Genomic DNA, 20,338 nt, shown 5'->3' with positions numbered 1-20,338 from the left:
CATTATGTTATAAATATACCTAAAATGAATGTATTTTCTTCCCCACAAATTCTTTCCCATGACCTCCTCTTTATCTTTTCCAAATCAAGCTACAAATTAAAAAAAAACTCATATGTACAATAAGGTCTCCTTAGTCTCCTATAGATTAAACTCCTCTACCCCATCAGGCAGGTTCACAGGTACAGAACTCAGTCTGTTCTGAGACAAATCAATGTACCTCAGGTTTCTTAAAACAGTTAGGGCTCTATCCTCTATACTACCTTTCCCTAAGTCATTGTTCTTTAAGTAAAGGGCTCTTAGCCGCTTGAGCTTGGACAACATATCAGCCTTTATGGTTGAAATGTGGTTGTTGTTGAGGTACAAATATTCCAATGAATACGGCAGATCCAAAGGGATTTTTGTCATGTTATTTCCAGACAGATCCAGGGTGGATAGGAATGCACCTTCAAAACTGGCAGCCACCAGGCCAGTGTCACCCAAACTGTTATTTCCCAGGTACAGGGATCGCAGTTTCGGAGTGGTCTCAAGAGATGACTGCGGGATTGATCTGATCTTGTTGCGTCGGATGTGTAACTGTTCAAGTCCATTTGGAAGATGGGAGGGGAAAACGGTCAGTTCATTTCCAGATAGGTCCAGGGATTGTATGCTGTTCAGTCCGTAAAAGGAACCACTATGAATGCTGGAGTCATTCAACGTGTTATTGTTCAAGAATAGACCCCGCAGTTCACCATTTACCATGAATACATCACTAGGGATGTGGATCAGATTATTACCCGAAAGATATACATCTTCGAGACTTGAAGGAAGCCCGCCTGGTGGTTCTACTAAGTCATTGTGCGACAAGTCAATGTAGACGAGGTCTCTCAAGCCGGAAAATGCATTAGGGGCTATTCCATGACTTGTTAGAAAGTTGTGGTTGAGGTATAGGTGCTTTAGACTGTAAAGATGGGAAAATGCAAAAGATGGAATGTAGTGAATGTCATTGCTCTCTAGATGCAGGTACTGGAGGCTCGGTGGGCTGTGTGGAATGGTTGTGAGAGAGTTGTTGGCCAGATCCAGGTCCTGTAGGTTTACAAGCCCCAGAAAAGCCTCCCGGGGGATGTCAGCACTTCTGAGTTGATTGTTAGAGAGGTACAGTTTGTGTAGGTTGGTCAAGCTGGAAAATACTCCAGGTCTAATGTTGGACAGTTTGTTGTTTTGCATGACGAGAATTTCCAAACTAGAAGGAAGGTTAATTGGGACTTCATTAAGTTCATTTCCTTCGCAGTTTAAGTACTTTAAGGAGGACAGACCTAGAAATGACTCTTTACCAAAGCTGTCATCATTGAGACCATTCCTTTGGAGATACAGCCATACTAGATTGGGTAGGTTAGCAAATGCACCCGCCTGAACTTCAGGCAGGCCATTCCCATCCAAATACAAGGAAATGAGGCTGGGTGGTAGATCTTGAGGAACCTGCAAAAGTTGGTTGTTTGAAAAATACAAATACTCCAGATGCGCGAACGAGTTGAAGAACTCACTGCCGATCCCGTCATTGCTGATGTAGTTGTTGTGAATCTCCAGGATGTTTAAGTCCTGGAGGTTATCCATACTCCCTGTGGGAAGTGCAGTTATTTCGTTCTCATCCAGGTACAGATGTCTGGTGGTGGCAGGAATGTTAACTGGAACCTCGCTCAAGCCGATACTGCTGCAGTCCACTGACCCAAAGTCATCACAGAAGCACTCCAAGGGGCACCTTTCTGTACTATCAATGTCATTGAAGCTAAGAGCTGTTGGAGTTACTTGTAGTGGTTCTGGGATGTCCGGCAGGTGTATGTCACTCTTGTGGGTGTCAATACTGCTCCCAATGGTGTTGTCAATGAGGTCAACGACACGGATGTATCCTTCAAGGTCACTCTGAGTGGGCTGAGGAGGAGAGTCGAAATCTATCTTGTTGTGCATATCCACCTTCTTTGTCGGGCCCGGTGTAGGAGCACTGGGGATGTTGTTGTCAGGAAGCAGATCAATGACGTCCACTCTGCGGGAATGGTCGACGTCAATCTCCATTCCTGGCTCGGGGTCTGTTTCATGGTGAATATCGATGTCACTGTCAGGAAAGTGGTCTACCACATGGTTTGTTGGAATGTCTACAACGTTCGGGTGATTATCGATGTGATGGTCATTATCGGGCATTATCACACTATCATGTCCATTCTTGTCTTCTGCCGGGATAACAATGGAATTGTCCCCGGGATTCCCATCTTTGCTGGTCGTCCTGTCTGATACGGGTCTGCTTGTCGTAAAGCTCAAGCCAGTCCTATAAGAATATGTGCTACTTTGAACGGTTGGTGACGGTAGCGCGCTTGTGGTTGGCTCTTGTGGATCCCTTGGCTTGCACACATACTCCCACGTAGCATCTATCCGTCTACCTTCCGTTTTCCTAGGTCTTTGGCAAATGAGTCTATCCCTCTCTGGTATAAGGATGTCAGTAGAGTTCAACCACTGTAAGAACGGGCAAAGTCGCTGCCCACATCTCCAGGGGTTGTTATGAAGGGTCATAGCTAGAAGGGACGGTGCCTCCAACAGAAGGTTCTCCACCTGGTCACTGGTGATGTCTGTGATATGATTTGTATCCAGGTAAAGGTATTCTAATTTGGAAGGAAGCCCTCTTGGTATTCGTGTCAGCTTGTTCACATTGAGGTAAAGGTATTGGAGATTGTCCAACTTCTTCAATGCGTCGACAAGCCCTCCATCTGCTATGGCATTGTTCTGAAGCTGCAGACCACGGAGATTGTCTAAGTTGGTAAAGGAATCTGGGCGGAAATGGGAGATCTGGTTGTTATCCAAGTAGAGAAAGGTTGTGTCCGGGGGGATGTTGTTAGGTACTGTTTTAAGACCCGCATAGCTGCATTGGACCAGTGTTTGTTTACACCGGCACCTCTCTGGACATGATGGTTTGTGATTTTCGTTTGGACCAGTTGTTGTTAAAGATACTGTCGGATGAAGAAGCAGTGACTGTGTGGAGCTGTGTGCCGTCGGTGCCACAGCTGTCGTCAACACGGCGTTTGAAGTCTTCATGGTCGCCGATGTTCCATTCTCCTTGTGCGCAGGCGGTCTCCTAGTACTACAGAACACTGCACTGCTCATTTTGTCGATGACCTTTCCTTGTATACTCTGTGGGGCAGCACAGGTAATGTTGCTCCGATAGGGGAGGTACACGTTTGTGCTCTCCATCCACTTCTTCAGGAAGCATAAGCCTTGGTTGCAGTTCCAAGGGTTATTGTGTAGGGTCAGCCGCTTCAGACGTGGTAGTTTGACCATCAGGTGTACAACGGTAAGGGCTGAAGCTCTGGTGATCAGGTTGTTGTGGACATGTAGGAACTCGACTGAGCTCGGCAAGATGGTCGGGATCGTTGTCAGCTTGTTTCTCGACAGGAAGAGATATCTGTGGAAGAGAGGGAATATATGTGTATATTTGTGTTTTATGAATCCAGGAAGAATAGATTAGATGTTGATATCTAATGTAATGGATTTCAAATCAAACATCAATTACATATATGTATATATATATGTGTGTGTGTGTGTGTGTACATATATGTATACACACACACACACACACACACACACGTGTATACATGTAATGTAACGTTACATAGATACATGGACCATATCCATGAACGGTGTAGTATGAGGCTCCTTGGCAGTGGTTGGGAGTCCATAGTCGGCTACCTGTAAACTGGGCTTTAGTGGGTGCAAATTGATTATTCTATCATGTCCATTCAACCAAACCATATGGCTTACCTGAGGTTGCGCAGTCCATCGAAGGCATTCCTGTGGATGCTGGAGCTGGTCAGACTGTTGTTCTGCATCTGGAGCACCTGCAGACGCGGCGTCCCGGCAAACGCCCGCGGACCTATCCTGCTGATGGAGTTACCGTCCAAGTACAGATGCCGGATGCCTGAAGGAAGCCCTACAGGAATGGCCTTCAGACCCGCAAAGGCACAGTCGATGAAGTGGTCGCGGCATCGACAACGTGTTGGACAGGGAGAGTTGAAGGTCCTCCCAGGCTGTAAGCGATCCTCTCCGTTATCGGGGGACACTGACACTTTTGTTGGTGTTGCCACAAGGCCACCTGGTAAAGGCGTCGGGGTCGGTGGCGTCAGTAGTGGAATGACTTCTGTTACTGACTGTGTGGGGACCGTCGACATTGTAACTAATATTTCAGGTGACATGGATGCGGTCATAGGTATCGCCGAGCTTTTAGCCACAGTGTACGGTGAAGTGTGATGTAATCTCGGCCCATGTGTTGGTTTCGCTGGCGTTGGTTTCGCTCCACATATGTGTAATGTATCCACTCGTGACCCCTTGAGATTTCGAGGGGAACTGCACGTCAACCTGTGTCTGTATGGGACCTTTACTGACGACGAGCTCATCCATCGAACAAGCCAACAGATCCTGCGGCTGCACGCCCACGGGTTGTCGTGTATCGTTAGCCATTCTAGCGTGTCGATTCTTCGGAGAAGCCCAGGCGGGATGGCTTTCAACGCGCACCCATTCATCTCTACAGACTTCAGGTATTTAAGGCCTACAAAAGCCAACGGATGTATCCCTCTCAGTCGTCTGTTGTCAGATAACAGTAGAGTGTGAAGTCGCGGTACCTCGGAGAAGGCCGAAGAAGAAATGACAAGAATCTGGAGCTCCCGCAAGTCCAGATATTCTAACCTGCCAGTGCCGACAAATGATAAGTGGTTTAGGTTTGAGATGGGATTGCCACGAAGAGACAGTTTTCTGATGTTGTAAAGATACCGAAGTCCTAGCAGGGACCGGTCTGTCAAGTTATTGTAGTCTAGGAGTAGCTCCTCTAGTTTCTTGAGAGGGACGAAGAGAGCTTTGTTAATCACTCTGAGCCCGACATTCTTTAGAAACAGTTGTCGCAAAGACCCGAACCTCGCAAAAGTCCCTGGTGATAACGACGTGATTCTGTTTCCTGACAGATCTAACTGCGTGAGACTGTCAGCTACGCCTGCCAGGAACTTCCCGGGAAAAACTGCCAGGTCATTGTTGGACAGGAACAGACCTTCCAGACTCTGTAGCCCCTTCAGTGAGTCTACGGAGAGCCGATTGTTCCGTATGACGTTGTTGTCAAGGTGAAGTCGACGTAGTTTCTTCATGTTGAGGAACGTTCCCTGTGCTATCCCGAGTATCTTATTGTTCTGGAGCATCAACATTTCTGCCTTATCCGGCAAATGTTCAGGAATAGCTCCCAGGCCTCCATCAGCGCAATCCACGCTTGTCCCAAAACAGGTGCACTTCCCTGGACACGCTGATTCTGAAATTTCTCTGGCAGCCAACGCTGCTAGAGCTTGCCACTTCACTGCTCGATTATTCTCAAGTCGTGTACCGAGTTGGCAGTACTCGATGATTTTTTGCCTCTCTGATGAGTTGGACGCAAGGCATGTTAAGGTTTCTGTGTAAGGGACGTAAATTTCCGTAGTGTCCAGCGTCTCATACAGTCTACACATTTCCTGCTGACATTTCCACGGATTGTCATGCAGTGTCACCCACGACAGGTTCCTGGCAATAGACAGAGCCTCAGGTGAAAGGGTACTGAATCCACAGCGATCAAGCTGAAGAGATCTCAGGCTTTGTAATTTACTGAACGTACCAACGGATACAGTCTTCAGCGTCTTACTTCCAGACAGAAGGAGGCTGCGCAGGTTAGTGAGAGAAATAAATGCGTTCTCACTGATAAAGCTGATGTTGCTTTCCCTCAGATCTAAGTATTCTAACTTGTTGAGTCCCCGGAATGCCCCCGCAGTAAGGTAGGATATAGGGTTCTGTTTCATAGACAAGTACTCCAATGACACCAGCACTCTAAGGGAGGACGTTGGTACAGTAAACAAATTGTTATTATCCATGTGAAGTCGACGGAGACTGAAGAGGCCAAGGAACGCACCCGGATCAATTCTACTGATCTTGACGTTGTTTAGCTTTAGTTCCACTAGTACTGTAAAGTTGACAAATGTTTCGTCAGGGACATGGCCAAATACATTATCAGACAGATCTAAGTACTTCAGCCAGGAGGGTAACTTGTCTACACTTGCTAGGGATCTCAGTGTGTTGTTGTTAAGATACAGACCCTCCAGCTTCCTCATGGTGTGGAAGGCCGAGAAGACAAGACAGTCATCACAGATTCCGTTGTTCTCCAAGTGGAGATGGACCATGCTTGTGAGGTCATACATCCGTAGGACACTGGGTCGAAGGTCTGAAATGTCGTTACTCTGAAGATACAGGTGCTTTGTTGTGTTGGCTGCCACTGGGATCATGTTTAAACCAGCCTGTATGCACCTCACTGACGACCCGTAACAAGTACAGCCTGGTGAGCAGAAGCTGCCTGCCCTACCCTCTCCCGTTTCCACATCTTCTATGTCATAATATCTCCTTCGCGGTGTCTGGGTTGTTGGTATCACCCCTGTTTCCGTGTCACTAAATGGAAAGTGTTGTGATAATGTTACGCCACTGCCAGTTGCTGCAGTTGTGCTTTCGCTGCCATGCTCCCCTCGTCCCTTAGGCAAACTTGTTGTTTGAAGCTGTGTGCTCTGGTGCACTGTAGGTTCAGTTGTCGGCGTGGTAAAGTCTGTATGTTCAGAGTAAGTACTCGTGAAACTCCGTTCTGTTGATGTGGACATTGTTGTCACCATCGGGGATGTATATTGTCTGCCCATAGTAGATCGCGGAAATGTCTGCTCGGTGACTATCTGCTCCGTTATTCTGTAGTCAACTCCATCATTTTCCCCACAAAGAGATCGACTCGCCTCCAGTATTCCCATATCTTTGAACTTACTTGGAGCCGCACATCGTAACGACTCGGTGTGGGGCACGTCAACTTTCCCGCTTTCAATCCACTCTACCATACTGCAGATCTCCTCGCGGCAGGACCAGGGGTTGTTGTGTAGGTAAACTTTGACTAGTCTGGCTTTCTGAAACAGCTGAGTTCCGACCCATTCAAGACTGCAACCATGCAGATCCAGAAGCTCAATGTTAGGAAATGTCTCTATGGTGTCGTTGGAGAGGTGGCGTAGTTTTGAATTACCCGCCAAAAGCAGAGAGCGTAGCTCAGGAAGAAAGGGGACATTGACAGCCTTTAGGTTAGTGTAGCTGAGATCAAGATACTGTAGGGTTTTCAGTTTGCTGAAATTGTTGGGGTCCAACTTAACGATTGGGTTACCGCTGAGGTGGAGAATTCTCAAACTCTTCAGATGCTCGTCCCCCAATGCTCGCAAATCGTTTGTAATGACGTTATGATCCAGAAACAAGGAGTCAAGCCGGGTCAGTCCGAAGAACGTAGCCGGCGGAAGCATTGTAATCCCCACCCGTCTCAGCACCAGAGACCGCAGGTTCTTGTACCTCTGAAACACGAGTGTTGGAAGGTTGCCAAGATGGTTGCTCGATACATCGAGTAGCTCAATGTTCTTAGATAAGATGTCGAACTGTTCATAAGGAAAAGATGTCAACAGGTTATTGGAAAGGTATAGCCCCCTCAGGCGGTCAAGACCGAGAAAGGAGGCTCTCTGCAGTCCGGCGTTTGTAATTCGGTTATTCCGGAGGTATAAGAACTTTAAGCTTGCCAGATTTTCGAGCGCTTTTTCTGGTATGGAGGCTAGGGCCGTGCTTTCTACACGAAGAGAAACAATCGCAGAGGGTAGGGTCTTGGGAAGTACAGATAAGAGTCGGTTACTGCAATCTGCTAATTTGTCTTTGCAACGACAGACTTTGGGGCATCTCTCAGACGGTCCTACCAAAACTACAATGTTTGAGTCTCTGTCCGCGTCAGCGGCGTGGTTACCAGTGTCAAAAACTATTGGATTGGTACGTGCTGGGCTCTGGGTAGGAAGGACCTCGTCAGGTACTTGAGGACGTGTCCTGTCGGGGACGTACTTCTCACGGGAAGGGAAAGGTCCGAATGTTTTGCTGGGACCCTTTGGTTTGATTATTGGGCGGTAGTCTGGTATGCCAGTGCGTTGTTTCGTGTTTACTATGGTGCACATTGTTCCGGCTACTTCTCTAAGCTGCAGTCCCACTGTTTGATGCGGTGTGGCGCACCTCAGGTCGTCACCATGTGCACTGGCCACTTGACCACTATTCAACCATGCCATCATCCAGCAAATGTTGATATCACACGTCCAGGGATTGCCGTTCAGAAGGATTCGGTGCAAAGGCCGCGTAGTGGAAAGAGCTTCAATTGTCAGTGTTTTGATGCTACATTCGTCTAGAGTTAAGTAAGACAGATGTGGTAGATCTCCGAAAGCGTAATCCTCGACGTGCGTGAGTTTTTTGTTCCCAGACAGAAACAGGGTCGTGAGTTGTGGCATCTCGCCAAATGTACCCCGCTGCACAGACGATAGCGCAATCTCCCGTAAGTCTAACTCCCTCACGTTTGTGAGCCCTGAGAAAGAATCCACAGACATTGTTGTTATGGGGTTCCCTCGTAGTGAGATGCTCTTTAAGTGGTGCAGGCCTTCGAATATCCCAGACGGGACAATAGAGAACTTGTTGTATGAAAGGTCCAATTGTTTCAGTTGCTCTAAGCCCTCAAAAGTTCCTACTTGGAGACTGCGGATGTTTGTATGTGCCATGGCAAGGTCTTCCAGTTTTGCAAAATGTCGCAAGATTTCTACAGACACGTCGGGGATGGGATTTCCTGACAGATCCAGCTTTCTCAGACCGTAGGACACGTGGAGAAGCTCAGAAGGGAAGGACCCGAAGAGGTTATTACGTAAATCGAGCGTCTGAAGGGAAATCAAACTTGAAAAGGAACCCTCGTCTACTCGTTCATTCGTTAGGAAATTACTTTGAAGATATAGTTCACGGAGTTTGTGGGCGTTTCGGAACGATTTGACAGTTATCTTCATCACTTTGTTGTCCTGGATGTAGAGGACTTCAGTTGTGGTCGGCATGTTGCGTGGGACTTTCCTGTGTTCCGCTCGTCTACAGTCGAGAACTGTGTCATTACATCCACATCGAGGCGGACAGACTAACTGACCGGCATTAGAGTCCGAGTACAGAGCGTTGGGCACGCACATGGTAGTACGGTCTATCGCCATGATCGGCAGGCCCTGGAACACGGCTGGCCGTTCACAGGCTATGTGGGCTTTCTTGGGAACGATCACTTTAGTCACCGTCAGCCAGTCCTTGAGGGAACAAAGCTGGCTGGCACAGTTCCACATGTTACTGTACAGACTGACTGAGGAAAGCTGAGGAATCTGAAGGAACATTTCAGCATCAATATTGGTCAGTCCGCACGCGTGAAGCTCCAGGTGCTGAAGGTTTGGCAGGTCGATAAAGGAGTTTCTATCCAGGTGGGAGATTCCCGGGTTATGCGCCAGGGACAGGAATTCTAACTTCTGCAGCTTCCGAAACACCCACTTGTTGAACGTTCCCAACTTCGCATGGCTTATGTCGAGAGTTTTCAGTTCGGAAAGTTTGATGAAAGACGTGGACGTCAGCAGACTGATCGGATTTCCCGTCAGATAAAGTTCCTCTAAGTAGTCGATTTCGGCTAGCGCGTCGGTGGGAACACGGGTCAGGTTGTTGAAGTCGATGCGTAGTTCCTTCAACCTCCACGTCCCCAGGAAGGCGGTAGCGTCGATACTTGAGATTCCGGCTCTAGTCAGGTCCAAGGAGCGCAGGGCCTTGTAGTTGCTAAAACAGAGCGGTTGTAGTGTACCGAGGGTGTTGTCGGACAGGTCCAGTCGCCTGAGAGTGTTGGAAACAGAACGAAGAGTTAACTGTGGCACGGACGTGAAGGAGTTTCTGGATAAATCCAGAGTACGGATATTCTTCAACCCGAGAAATGCGTTGGCTGGCATGTTCTGACTTTGTAGTCTATTGTTCTCCAGGTTCAAAACCTCCAGATGTCTGAGCTGTAGGAACGGCAGACCGGAGATGGCTGAGATGACATTGTTCTGCAGATCTAGATGGATGAGAGACTGAGGAAGTTTTGGCGGGACTTTTGTCAGGTGGTTGTCCGACAGGTAGAGATATTCTAGATTTGCTGTGCTCTGAAATGATTTCTCGCTGATGCCAGAGTCACTCAGTTTGTTGTGATCTAGGAGTAGGTACTGTAGGCTTCCCGAGGATGCGAAGGCTGATGCCGGTATGACGGTGATGTCATTATGGCTGAGGTAGATTCGAGTTACTGAGGACGGGAGGCCTGTTGGGATCGCCTTGAGTGCCTGTTCCGAACACTGCACGGTCCCCTCGCTGCAAAACTGGCACTCCGGAGGGCAGCCATGGACACTCTGCAGTCGCTGGGCCAAACCGTAAACTGCAAGAACGATAAACCACTGTGCCTCCCTCATCTTACCTGTAACAAACATAAAGAAAGTAAGGTTTAAGTTACTTTAATCAACAGATAATGAAAAATTAGACATCATTAGATACTACCGCAATTCCATTCAACCAACCAACCTACCTACCAACCAACCAACGCACGGCGGCAACTTGGTAGAATCACTGTGGGCCATACCACACCACTTTCAGCCCGGGGGTGTACTGCACTACCTGAAAATTGTGCTAAAATTTTACATTGCTTTATTCAGACCTCAATAACTACTAGTAACCACATACCAAATGGAAACAGGTCCATCAGGAGGGCCGTGAGTTATAGGTGCGAACACAAACACGCAACGCAAAACAGAACCTCTGTAGGAGGGGAACCACCTTCCCGGAGTTAAAAACGTAACCTCCATTACGGAGGTGACCAGTGCAGCATATGCAGACCACATGGACAGTCAGCATGCAGACAGATCTGCACAAATGATGCGAGTTGGAACGCCACAAACCTGTCCCCAATCAGACATGTCAGATGAGATTTACAGGATGCTGTGGCGATCCTGCCGTCTTTACCGACACTACAGCCTGCTCCCTTCCTACATACCAAAAATCACGAAAATACATGTTTCTTTTAGGACCTCTCCACTTTGAGAGATAAGCCCCTGCAGTTCCAGAACAAGCTGCTAGGGTGACCAACTACACAAATTCTTGACACCAAAAGCTATCTGCCACCAAATAAACTCAAGACCTTATCGTGCCCAAGATCGACAAAAAATATAAAAACAGGTAGATTTACTGCAGTACCAAGGTCATCCACCAGGAGGTCCACATTTGACATTGACCTTTGTCTTCCTATGACATTTCCACATTCCTAGTATCATCACAATCTTTAAAGGCCTTCCCAAGTTATGTCTACTACAGGTATGAAACACACGCACACACACGCGCGCACCCACACTAAAGACAATACCTCCATTTTTCATGGAAGTAATACTAGTAACACCTTGCAACAGTCTGTCGGTCTCCATTTGTCCAGGATGTTTTATATTTTACGCTACCTGAGAGGTGTAGGTCCGACCTCGACAAACTCAAGACAGATGTACAACACTGAAGGGTGGAACATTTCCAGGATGCTAGGGAAAGTTGGTCAGGAGAAGCACTGAGATTTGTACCTAATACCCGTATCTGTACTTGTAAAAATATTTAGGTACAGACCCAGACCTGAACATCTGGTGTACCTGAATAAAATAAACACTAGTGGGCACATGTTTTTATCAAAGATGACAACTTCGACAACTCATCACTGGAACATCAGGAAAACATGGAAATATTCTTATTTGTAGATTGAAAGAAGTAAACCCGCATAGAAGGACAATAATTTACCACTACAGAAGACATTTGGCCACAGGTATAATGGCTAGACTGTAATAATGCACATACCCGTAGCTAGGATTTTGAGGGACTTTCTAGAGGATCTAGGAGGATAATTTTGAAAACTGAACCTTCTGAAATGGCTTTCAAAGGAAAAATCAGACATAACGTTTTATTCAATGACAAAGTGACCAGATTTTCTACGATTCCAGCCTCGCTGGTGATACGAATCCGTCCATCTTTTAAAGAAAAATCTTGGACTTTTAGAGAGGGGGCATGGTTATGGGCATGGTGAGTGTAATAAACCCATCCACAGCGTATTGGGATCTTTCCCGGTGCTCTCGGCAGGGGAAACACGCGGTTGCACATTCTGTCACTAATGAGGTCAAGTCTGTTGAACCCGTCACGGAGCAAAGACAGACTTCCACGCCTTGTATAACGTTACTTCTGCATAGAAGCGACATTGTTTTTCACGGGAGGAATGCAGGTTATATACGGTTTACAGGATCATCTACATTCCACGGTCTTACAAAAAGCAGACGTTACCAGGATACTAATGTACATAATATCATTTTCCATCTTTTTAAGACCTACTTTACAAATGTGAAAGGATAAATGTCGTAAGAAGCACATTCCGGTGGGGCGTAGTTGGCAGTCAGACTGCAACCTTGGTTCATTGGTGGTCGGGAGAAGGTTGTGAAACGTGTGGCCGGGCGCCTGTATGACCGACAGCTTTTATCATAGGGCGGGCGGCACAGAGGCCGAACAGGTATTCCAAGAACAGTGCTCACATGGTGGAACAGCGGCACGCATACGGTTTAACTTAACACTAAGAAGTATTATAAAACACTGTAAAGTAGAGTGGATTCAATCTTCAAGCTATCCGACATCTTTCAGACCGGCAGCCTGTCACGATCGGTTTCATCAAGTGCCATAAAACAATATTAACGGCATAACTCCCAAAATATGAGCTATAATGGATGACGTATTGAAGCAAGGATGAAGTTTAGACACGGTTTTGATAAATCTTTGCGGAATTGTAACATAAATGATGATGCTACTAAAAGGCCACTCAAAATGTTCAGAACATGAGGTGCAAATCGGAAAGCTTGACAGCAGTACCAAGAAACACTGCTCATCTATATACAAATACCAAGACCCATCTGTAACTTCTTGAGTACCTCGAACGACCTCACAGCTTTGCCAAATATTAAATAACGTTAACCTTTATAATGACTGACGAATTATTAGGGGCAATCCATCTAAGCCTTGACACACAGAAACACGCACACAATTACAAGAAAGCTACCATTTTGGCGAAGGTAATAACCTTTTTGGTGAAGAAATGATACAGTAATCAGTGATGAAAAAAAAATGATAATGTGTCTTATTGTGTGTGTATGACAAGAAGGGCTGTAGTCTACCATCTCTAATCGTCATGTTTACCATGAATTTTCCATTCTCCCACGCAGAGCTTGTTTGTTCCAAGGCAGTATTGCCGCGGGATATATTTGCTCTGCGTGGGAGAATGTAGTTGACGTGACCTGATTGTTCATGAACTACACATTTTATCCGAATCGCCCATTCTTTTCTCGTTGCCTACCAGCACAGTATCCATATCACAATGAGTCTGATAAACGGTCCGCCATACGTAAGATAAGAATAAGTTAGTTTCCACCAGACTCCTTTGCAGGCTGAATAAATAGTAGAAATCGGCCTAAAAGGAGTTGGCCGGCCATAGAGGGTCCAGTTTGATTGCCTGCAAAGGAGTCTGGTGGAGACTAAGAATAAGTGCCCACGAGAGATTATGAAAATATTGCCCAATACACGCAGTATAGAAAATGAAATACATTTCAGTAGTCAGTGCATTCGCCAAGAGACTATAACAGAAACGTGTTATTTCAAGCAGTTATCCTTGAACCGTTTTGAAGATCACTACGTTTCTACTGTTACTAAGAAGATCACAAAACCCAATCATTATGCAGAACGTGAGACTTTTCATTACCCACTGCCTTCAAAGAACATAATAGCAAACTGTGATAGCAAACTCAGTAGCATTATATAAGTTGATCAGACAGCGGTTATCTATATCTTTTACTTTACTTCTTTGACCCTGTACGTGCAATTAGCCCTCGGGTATGGCTTTGCAAATGACTTGTACATATCACGTGTAGTTATTGTACTAGTTAGGAAGTTGGGGTCACGTCCCGGACCTCCCACACGTCTGTTGTTCCTGACAGCTGACTCGTGGGCGGGCTAGTTTAAAGTTTACCGTGTCCATTGGACAACTGTTTGGGAAGTAGCTCGGGTGTTTATTTTGTCTGTTTGTTCTGTCTGGAAGCCGGAGATAGTGTACAGAGCATTGTCCTACTAACCTCTGGATCCAGAATAGTAACCATTTATTTTTTCATTGTCCTTTGATCGCCCAATAATATCCCTGTAATATCCATACATGAATGATTTAGAGCTTTTGGAAATTTCGTCTCGTTCATCATGAAAATAAGATTGTCATTTATAACACAATCTATTTCAGATAGTCCTCTCTCCTTAAATTATACATACTGTATATGTAAAAAAAGTAAGTCATATCCAATAAAACATTTCACCCTTAATTATGTAAATGAGCTTCACATTTACATAATTTATTGCATAAGGTTGCAAGGTGGTCTTGTGGTTATGGTTCACAATCTCAAGATGCTGTGACAGACCAAAAGCAAGACCTCCATAAAGTACACAAATAGTACAAACACTCCGCTATCCACTATAAATGTTATCTAGCCTACATTACCCATAAGGACGGCAACCAGTGGCATTACAAAGTATTAAACTTTTTTCAAGACCTTTTCTATCAATCAATCAATTAAGCTTGTTAGATCAGCTAGTCCCATGAAGACGGCTACATTAAAGAACTGAGCTCACCACCAGTCCTGAGGCCCCAAACGATGATGATTATGTGTCTGTCGGTTGGAGTTCTCAGTTTGGACCTGGCCAGGAACAAACAACTCTGGAATTCTCTACAAACGACTTGTGCATGGGGCGCGGCCTTGTCGTGCTCTGTTTCCACAATTTCATCGGTGGCCTATATACTATATAGGACAGCACAGGTAGCCTGGTTACTATTCTCCTCAGGTCGGCTTAGGAGTGTTTTACCGGCCCCAGACCTACGAATAGGCCTGACATTTCCAATCTGCCCCTCTAATTATTGTCGTATTTCGCAGGCGAACTAATTGAAACCAACCACGTAAAATACCCCGGTGTGTGCAAGTAGACCTGGGCGGGCGGGCAGTGCTCCCCACACCGTAGAGATACCGGGGAGCCTACGATGGCCTGGCTGTCGTGTTTGGCGACAATGGCACAGGGCCTGATATATGATACCGATATCCCGGAATCTGATTTGTAGTTCATCAGATATGCAGACTGAGAAGCGTTCAGACAAAACGTGCTTCCTGCAACCCTGCAAGATCAGGTCAAGATTTCGTCCCATCTCCCCGGAGCCTAATCATGTTCAGTCATATCTGGGCATCTTTACGATACAAGAACAAGAACGACCTATCACCAATGTCCAACCTGACACGCTGATACTCTTCATTACTGGAATCAGTGCTAGGTTCCAAACTATTGAGGTCCGCAGTATTTTCTTACCTTCAATTCTCTATTGCCTGGGTAGAAGAATGACTTCCTCCTTTAGAAAGGTGACGAGAAACAATGATTGTCTGTTCAGTTGGCACTCGGCAGACATGCCAGCAAAATACAGGGCCTAATGAGACACAGCTTTCCACATGACCTCTTCTCCACAGTCCTCTCCCAGCACCGGGGGTGATCAGGACACACAGCACTATTAAATACCGCCACGACCAGACCCGGCATTTCAAACACCCAAATAGTACGTGCTTCAAGAACAACTTTACCGAACTGGAAGGTCAAACAGTGATTAGGGGTCGGCGGACAGAGTAGACAAGTTTTCGTTTGTTTTTGCTGTTGTTTAGAAAGTTTGTGATGGCTTAGATGTTATTTGACTGATTATTCGTGAATCTTCATCACAACTGCCAATGCACAATTTATTGGCTTAAAATTACCTCTCATCAAGAACCAACCATACTTCACAGCACCCTGACCTATCGGCTAGCGTTGTGGACTATACAAGTGGTTCCCCGGCTCTCCAGGGACGACCTTCTACAACAACTGCTATTTCTCTTGTGTCGTCTCTGAAATGTCAGCAGCTGCTGTGAACAGTGCCCACTTCACGTGGACGTGCCCGCCGGGGAGAATTCCAGACACTCGGGGTCTGTTCAGTCGTACTGACGGGGAGGGGGGCATCTACATCTCCTAGCAGATATGGCCAGATATTGGAGGGGAGATTACCTTCTTCTGATATCCCGTCACACATTCAGATGCGTCTTCCGAACACCGGCTGAAGTTTGGGAGTAGTCTGACCAGATTTAGGCCACGCCTAACTTTCGTTACGAACCTAAACAAATTTGAGTCAAATTTGACTGCTAGCTACGCCCCGACCTATTTCCGAATACCAGCCAACCATGGCCGATCCCCCCATCCTCCCTCGAATATTTTAAACACTTTGATACACTCGACTGGCAACAGAAAGCCGACAGGAGACCCATCGCCGAACTTGTCGACACCTATCCACACCCCAAATATCATCCACAGACGTACGGGACCGAAAACATTATTAACCTTCCTGGTGAAGGTGCTAATAACTTCAAGACGAGATGTTCAGAAGTTTTCGTGAACCAAAACGTTAACATCTGATAAAACAAGAAATCTGAGATTCTAAACCTCCGGGAAGTATATAGCGCACAGTGTTGACAACGTCTGTCGGCAACTTCAGATACTCACAATACAGCAATGTTACCAGTAACACTACAGGACTTGGTGATGGGTGATATGACAATTTATGAAAGACCCTTTATTGTACATTTATGCTCTTTCAAGTTAAGTACAGGTCATGAATAAAGGGGTAAAAAAATACAGCTAGCAATATCTTAATACTAATGTAAATTACTATTTCCAGGTTCGACATCTCGCTAGCATCACTATCAATGATCAATCAATACGCTGGGAAGTTTCTGACACCAGCATTACCCATCAAGTTCACTACAGACTACCCCCCCCCCTCCTGAAAGTAGTGTGGTATAACCTTTTTCAATAAAACGTCAGCTTTCGTATGAGGTTAATGACCTCAATTTGGATTAACTGCCTTGGGGATGTTTTGTTTCTGGGCCTGTCCACCCCCATTTTTGTAAAAGTTGATGAATTAACCCACATCGGCATACACAAAGATGACGACATCTCTCAACAATGGACGACCCCACATGGCACACGGGGGTGGGGATGAGTGCTGTCGAATCATGAAATACTCCAAATCTACATGTTTCATTACGACCTCAACAACTAACGACGTACCGAACTCAAAACAAATCCGTCGAAGGGGTAGTGAGTTATAGGTGCGAACACACAAACGCGACCCAAAACAGAACCCCTGTTCGGGCCGTTGGATACAGGCGACCAATATAGAACCCCCCCCCCCTGCCCTACTCTCTAGAGGTAAAATAACGGTGACCACAAGGCATTTTCTGTTCCCGTTCGTGACACATTCCTGTCCTTCTGTCAGTGGTCGTCACATCTCGCCCCACTCAATGCTGAATCAGTGAATACCTCACAAACAACACAAACGGACAGATGGGAATGTTGGCGGCGCTCGTAACACTGCTAGAAGGCCCTAGAAGAAAAACGAGGGCACAGTGTGCGGTGTACACTCCGTAAATCAGGCTGGGGAGAGTGCTCTTTTTAACCAGAAAAGGCTGCGATGGCAATGGTCCAAACTAGTACAAAAAATCATTGCGGTCTTTTTAATCGGCAACAGCCATCAGCGAAATTATACAGACGAGCACAAAAACTATCAACTCCTCCCATCTAAGGACGGATGTCCTACCCGACCGTAGACTCTAGTCTACTCTACTATTTGTACCATATTCCCCTACTGACACTGTGACTGCCTCAAGATTCCTCAAGTGTCAGAAACCACGGTGACTAAGGTGACGATGTCATGCCCTCTGCGAATTCCTTGCTTCCCTGCCCCCCGAGTCAGTAGAATAAGGGGAATACCACTCTCTCTGATATGTTTATTTTGCTTCACTGCTAAGCCTGCTTTCAACCTACCCCCGCTTCCTGCTATGACCTTTGAAAGACGGTATGTTTTCACTGAGGTAGTAGAGATCAATAGAAGCTGTAGTAGAGGAGGATTTTCCACATACTGTATATTTCCCGATGAATGTATGTGACATACCAATATGAACGGTCTGGTCATATTTCCGTCGCCTGTCAACAGCTGGTATTGTCCCGCCGCTATCTCCACTTGGGACGCTGTTTTTCCTTGTTACTGGTGTGATATGTTATCCTGTAGACACCAGCAAATTATGCTGATCCTCGACAATGATAGCCTAGATGCCAGACTGTTCTCAGAGCCAATTCACAGACTAGCCCCAAGTTAGACCATGCGAAGCAGTGTCTAAAGTGGTCTGTGGTAAAATCTCCTTGTGGACATATTGACCCTGGAGCCGAGGAGCTATTGCCTGTATGGTGGCCTTGCGCCTTGCAACCAGGCTACTGAAACGAGCACTCTCCCCTCTCCTGTCTGTCTTGTCCGGCAGAAATAATACTGGCATGTTGACAATATCGCAAAAGCATTGGCCAGAAACCAGACAGAAGTGTACTTACTTTATTCTTCCCCTGGCCTTCGTGACATACTAGTAGTTAGATAGAGATGTATCTATATCGAGGTCATGATCGGGACCGTATCTATGCTTACCTGGTGTTTCACGGTGGCATTTGCCAGCAAGATGACAACACGGCTCGTGTTTGTTGGCTGACAGTCCCGGCTCGTGTCACTTGAAGGATGACGGAATTCCTTGATTGTGCCCCCCTTTTGATTGCAGAAACAGGACGCTGTTGTTGGGACGTAAATCTGGATACAGTAGCTGACTGTGCCGCTGTGCCGCTCTTCTTCAGTCTGAGAGACAGTAGCAGATGTGGTGACAACCTCCTGTCCGAAATGTCCGCAGTGATGGACGGCTATCCTAGCGGATTGTTGTTCTATTTACCTAGCGTGACACTATCTAAGGTCGTCCGTCGTCCAAACCGCCGGTTCCACAGGAATATTAGACCCCTCCAGTCCCGATGTACCTCGTGACCCGGCACCCCGCAGCAGACTTCATCTCAGCCCGCTGTGTCCGCGGGGGTTAGGACGATCTTCTGTTGTCGCCAAACTCGGTAATTTTACTAACGCGGACGGACTGAGAACTCGGAAACCGGAACCCTTTGCTGCACTCCGCGCCGCTCGTATTGTGTAACCAGAGCTGCTGCCGAGTGAATAGGTTTTACATGTCTCACGAACAGATGCCCCTATACCTATAGCCTGGTTTAAACCACAACCTACTTAAGCTGCAGAGTCTCTTTTGTCCTCTCCGCAAATAGGAGAGGAGGACGAACATGACGAAAGAGCATCTACATTTACGCATTAGTTAGCACCTAATGGCTTATCCTTTCAGGCAATGTTGTTACTTTTGATCAATAATTAATTATAATTATGGGTCATCTGAGGCCATTCACGTATTGGAACTTCCCTGCGATCTTCCAAACGTTGTCAGTGAAACCAATGTTACGTCTACAGTCTAATGAGTGTCGTGAAAATTGTCGAACTCGAATTGTACGAAGTTCTTTGACAGTCACAGTCAGGAGTCCATATGATTTGTCAGAATACACTAAAAATCGTCGCACTAATACACTTCTTTCAACGCACACCAAGGACTGTTCTAAGAATTTCCTAGCCTCTACCAGGCTTCGGAAAGCGGCTGGCAGCACCCCGAAGCCTGGTAGAGGCTACGAAGTTTTGACATCCGATGCGGGGCTGCTTGCACTCGCTCGCCCGATCAAAAATCGATTTCTTCGGGCGCTCGAGTGCAAAGAGCCCCGTTACAAATCGGTTGGCACCCAGGCTATTTCTGTAGAGAACCTGCTGTACACCTGATGCGGACATGCAGTACGAATTGGTAAAATTGTTGGAAACACCGCGTGGCCTCGAACATATGACAGGTGGTTGTCGTGGCCCCACAAATACGGTGTGCGATGTCTTTCACGGGTGTGAGGATGGTCTAGCTTGGCTGGCAGACACACATCACACTAGGCTCACTTATCCAGAGTGCACAGCTAGTGTGCTGTGGGTCTGGCAGCCAGGCTAAGGATGGACATAACGTGAGGTCTGGTGCATCATTGTTGCCGCACCGTACGACTGACAAAGATATTGATGAAACAAAACGACCCTCTTCTTGTAGAGAAATCAAACCTCGAAATCAAATCGAACTATAAGTTCGGCAACAAAAGGACTACTGTCTCTGAGAGGAGCTGTCAACACTCACATCAAACTAATGATAAGAAGACATCCAAGAAATCACTGCGGGGTGTGTGTGGGGAGGGGGGTGAGATCGCCGGGACACGGGTGACCCACTAACACAAACTCTTCCGGAACGACATCTCCACATCTGCATCTAATGAGAAGTTCCTAATGTCAGACTGGTGCTGGATCTGGAGCTGACCTCCCATGTCTACGATTTCGGGAATTCTAGAAAGTCAAGGCTCA

At 46.5% G+C, this 20,338-nt stretch overlaps 1 protein-coding gene across 1 annotated transcript; it reads right to left on the bottom strand.

Annotated features, from left to right (window-relative positions):
* Positions 1-83: 83 nt before the first annotated feature.
* Positions 84-19,077, bottom strand: LOC109476960. The gene is made up of 3 exons (XM_019777978.1): positions 18,512-19,077; positions 3,781-10,345; positions 84-3,424 (listed from the first exon to the last, which is right to left on the bottom strand). The coding sequence occupies exons 2-3, from the start codon at positions 10,338-10,340 to the stop codon at positions 139-141; spliced, it is 9,846 nt and encodes a 3,281-aa protein (XP_019633537.1). The 5' UTR covers positions 10,341-10,345; positions 18,512-19,077; the 3' UTR covers positions 84-138.
* Between the last annotated feature and the right edge of the window lie 1,261 nt (positions 19,078-20,338).

This window comes from Branchiostoma belcheri, unplaced genomic scaffold (assembly GCF_001625305.1).
Source record: "Branchiostoma belcheri isolate BF01 breed outbred unplaced genomic scaffold, Haploidv18h27 scaffold4, whole genome shotgun sequence".
Classification (NCBI taxonomy): Eukaryota; Metazoa; Chordata; class Leptocardii; order Amphioxiformes; family Branchiostomatidae; genus Branchiostoma; species Branchiostoma belcheri.
This window is presented reverse-complemented; position numbering and strand designations above follow the sequence as displayed.

Excerpts from the sequence above, each read along its gene's own strand:
- LOC109476960 (XM_019777978.1), bottom strand. The coding sequence starts at position 10,340 with ATGAGGGAGGCACAGTGGTTTATCGTTCTTGCAGTTTACGGTTTGGCC. Across the intron at positions 3,425-3,780 it reads GATGGACTGCGCAACCTCAG|ATATCTCTTCCTGTCGAGAA; the intron begins GTAAGCCATATG and ends TCTCTTCCACAG.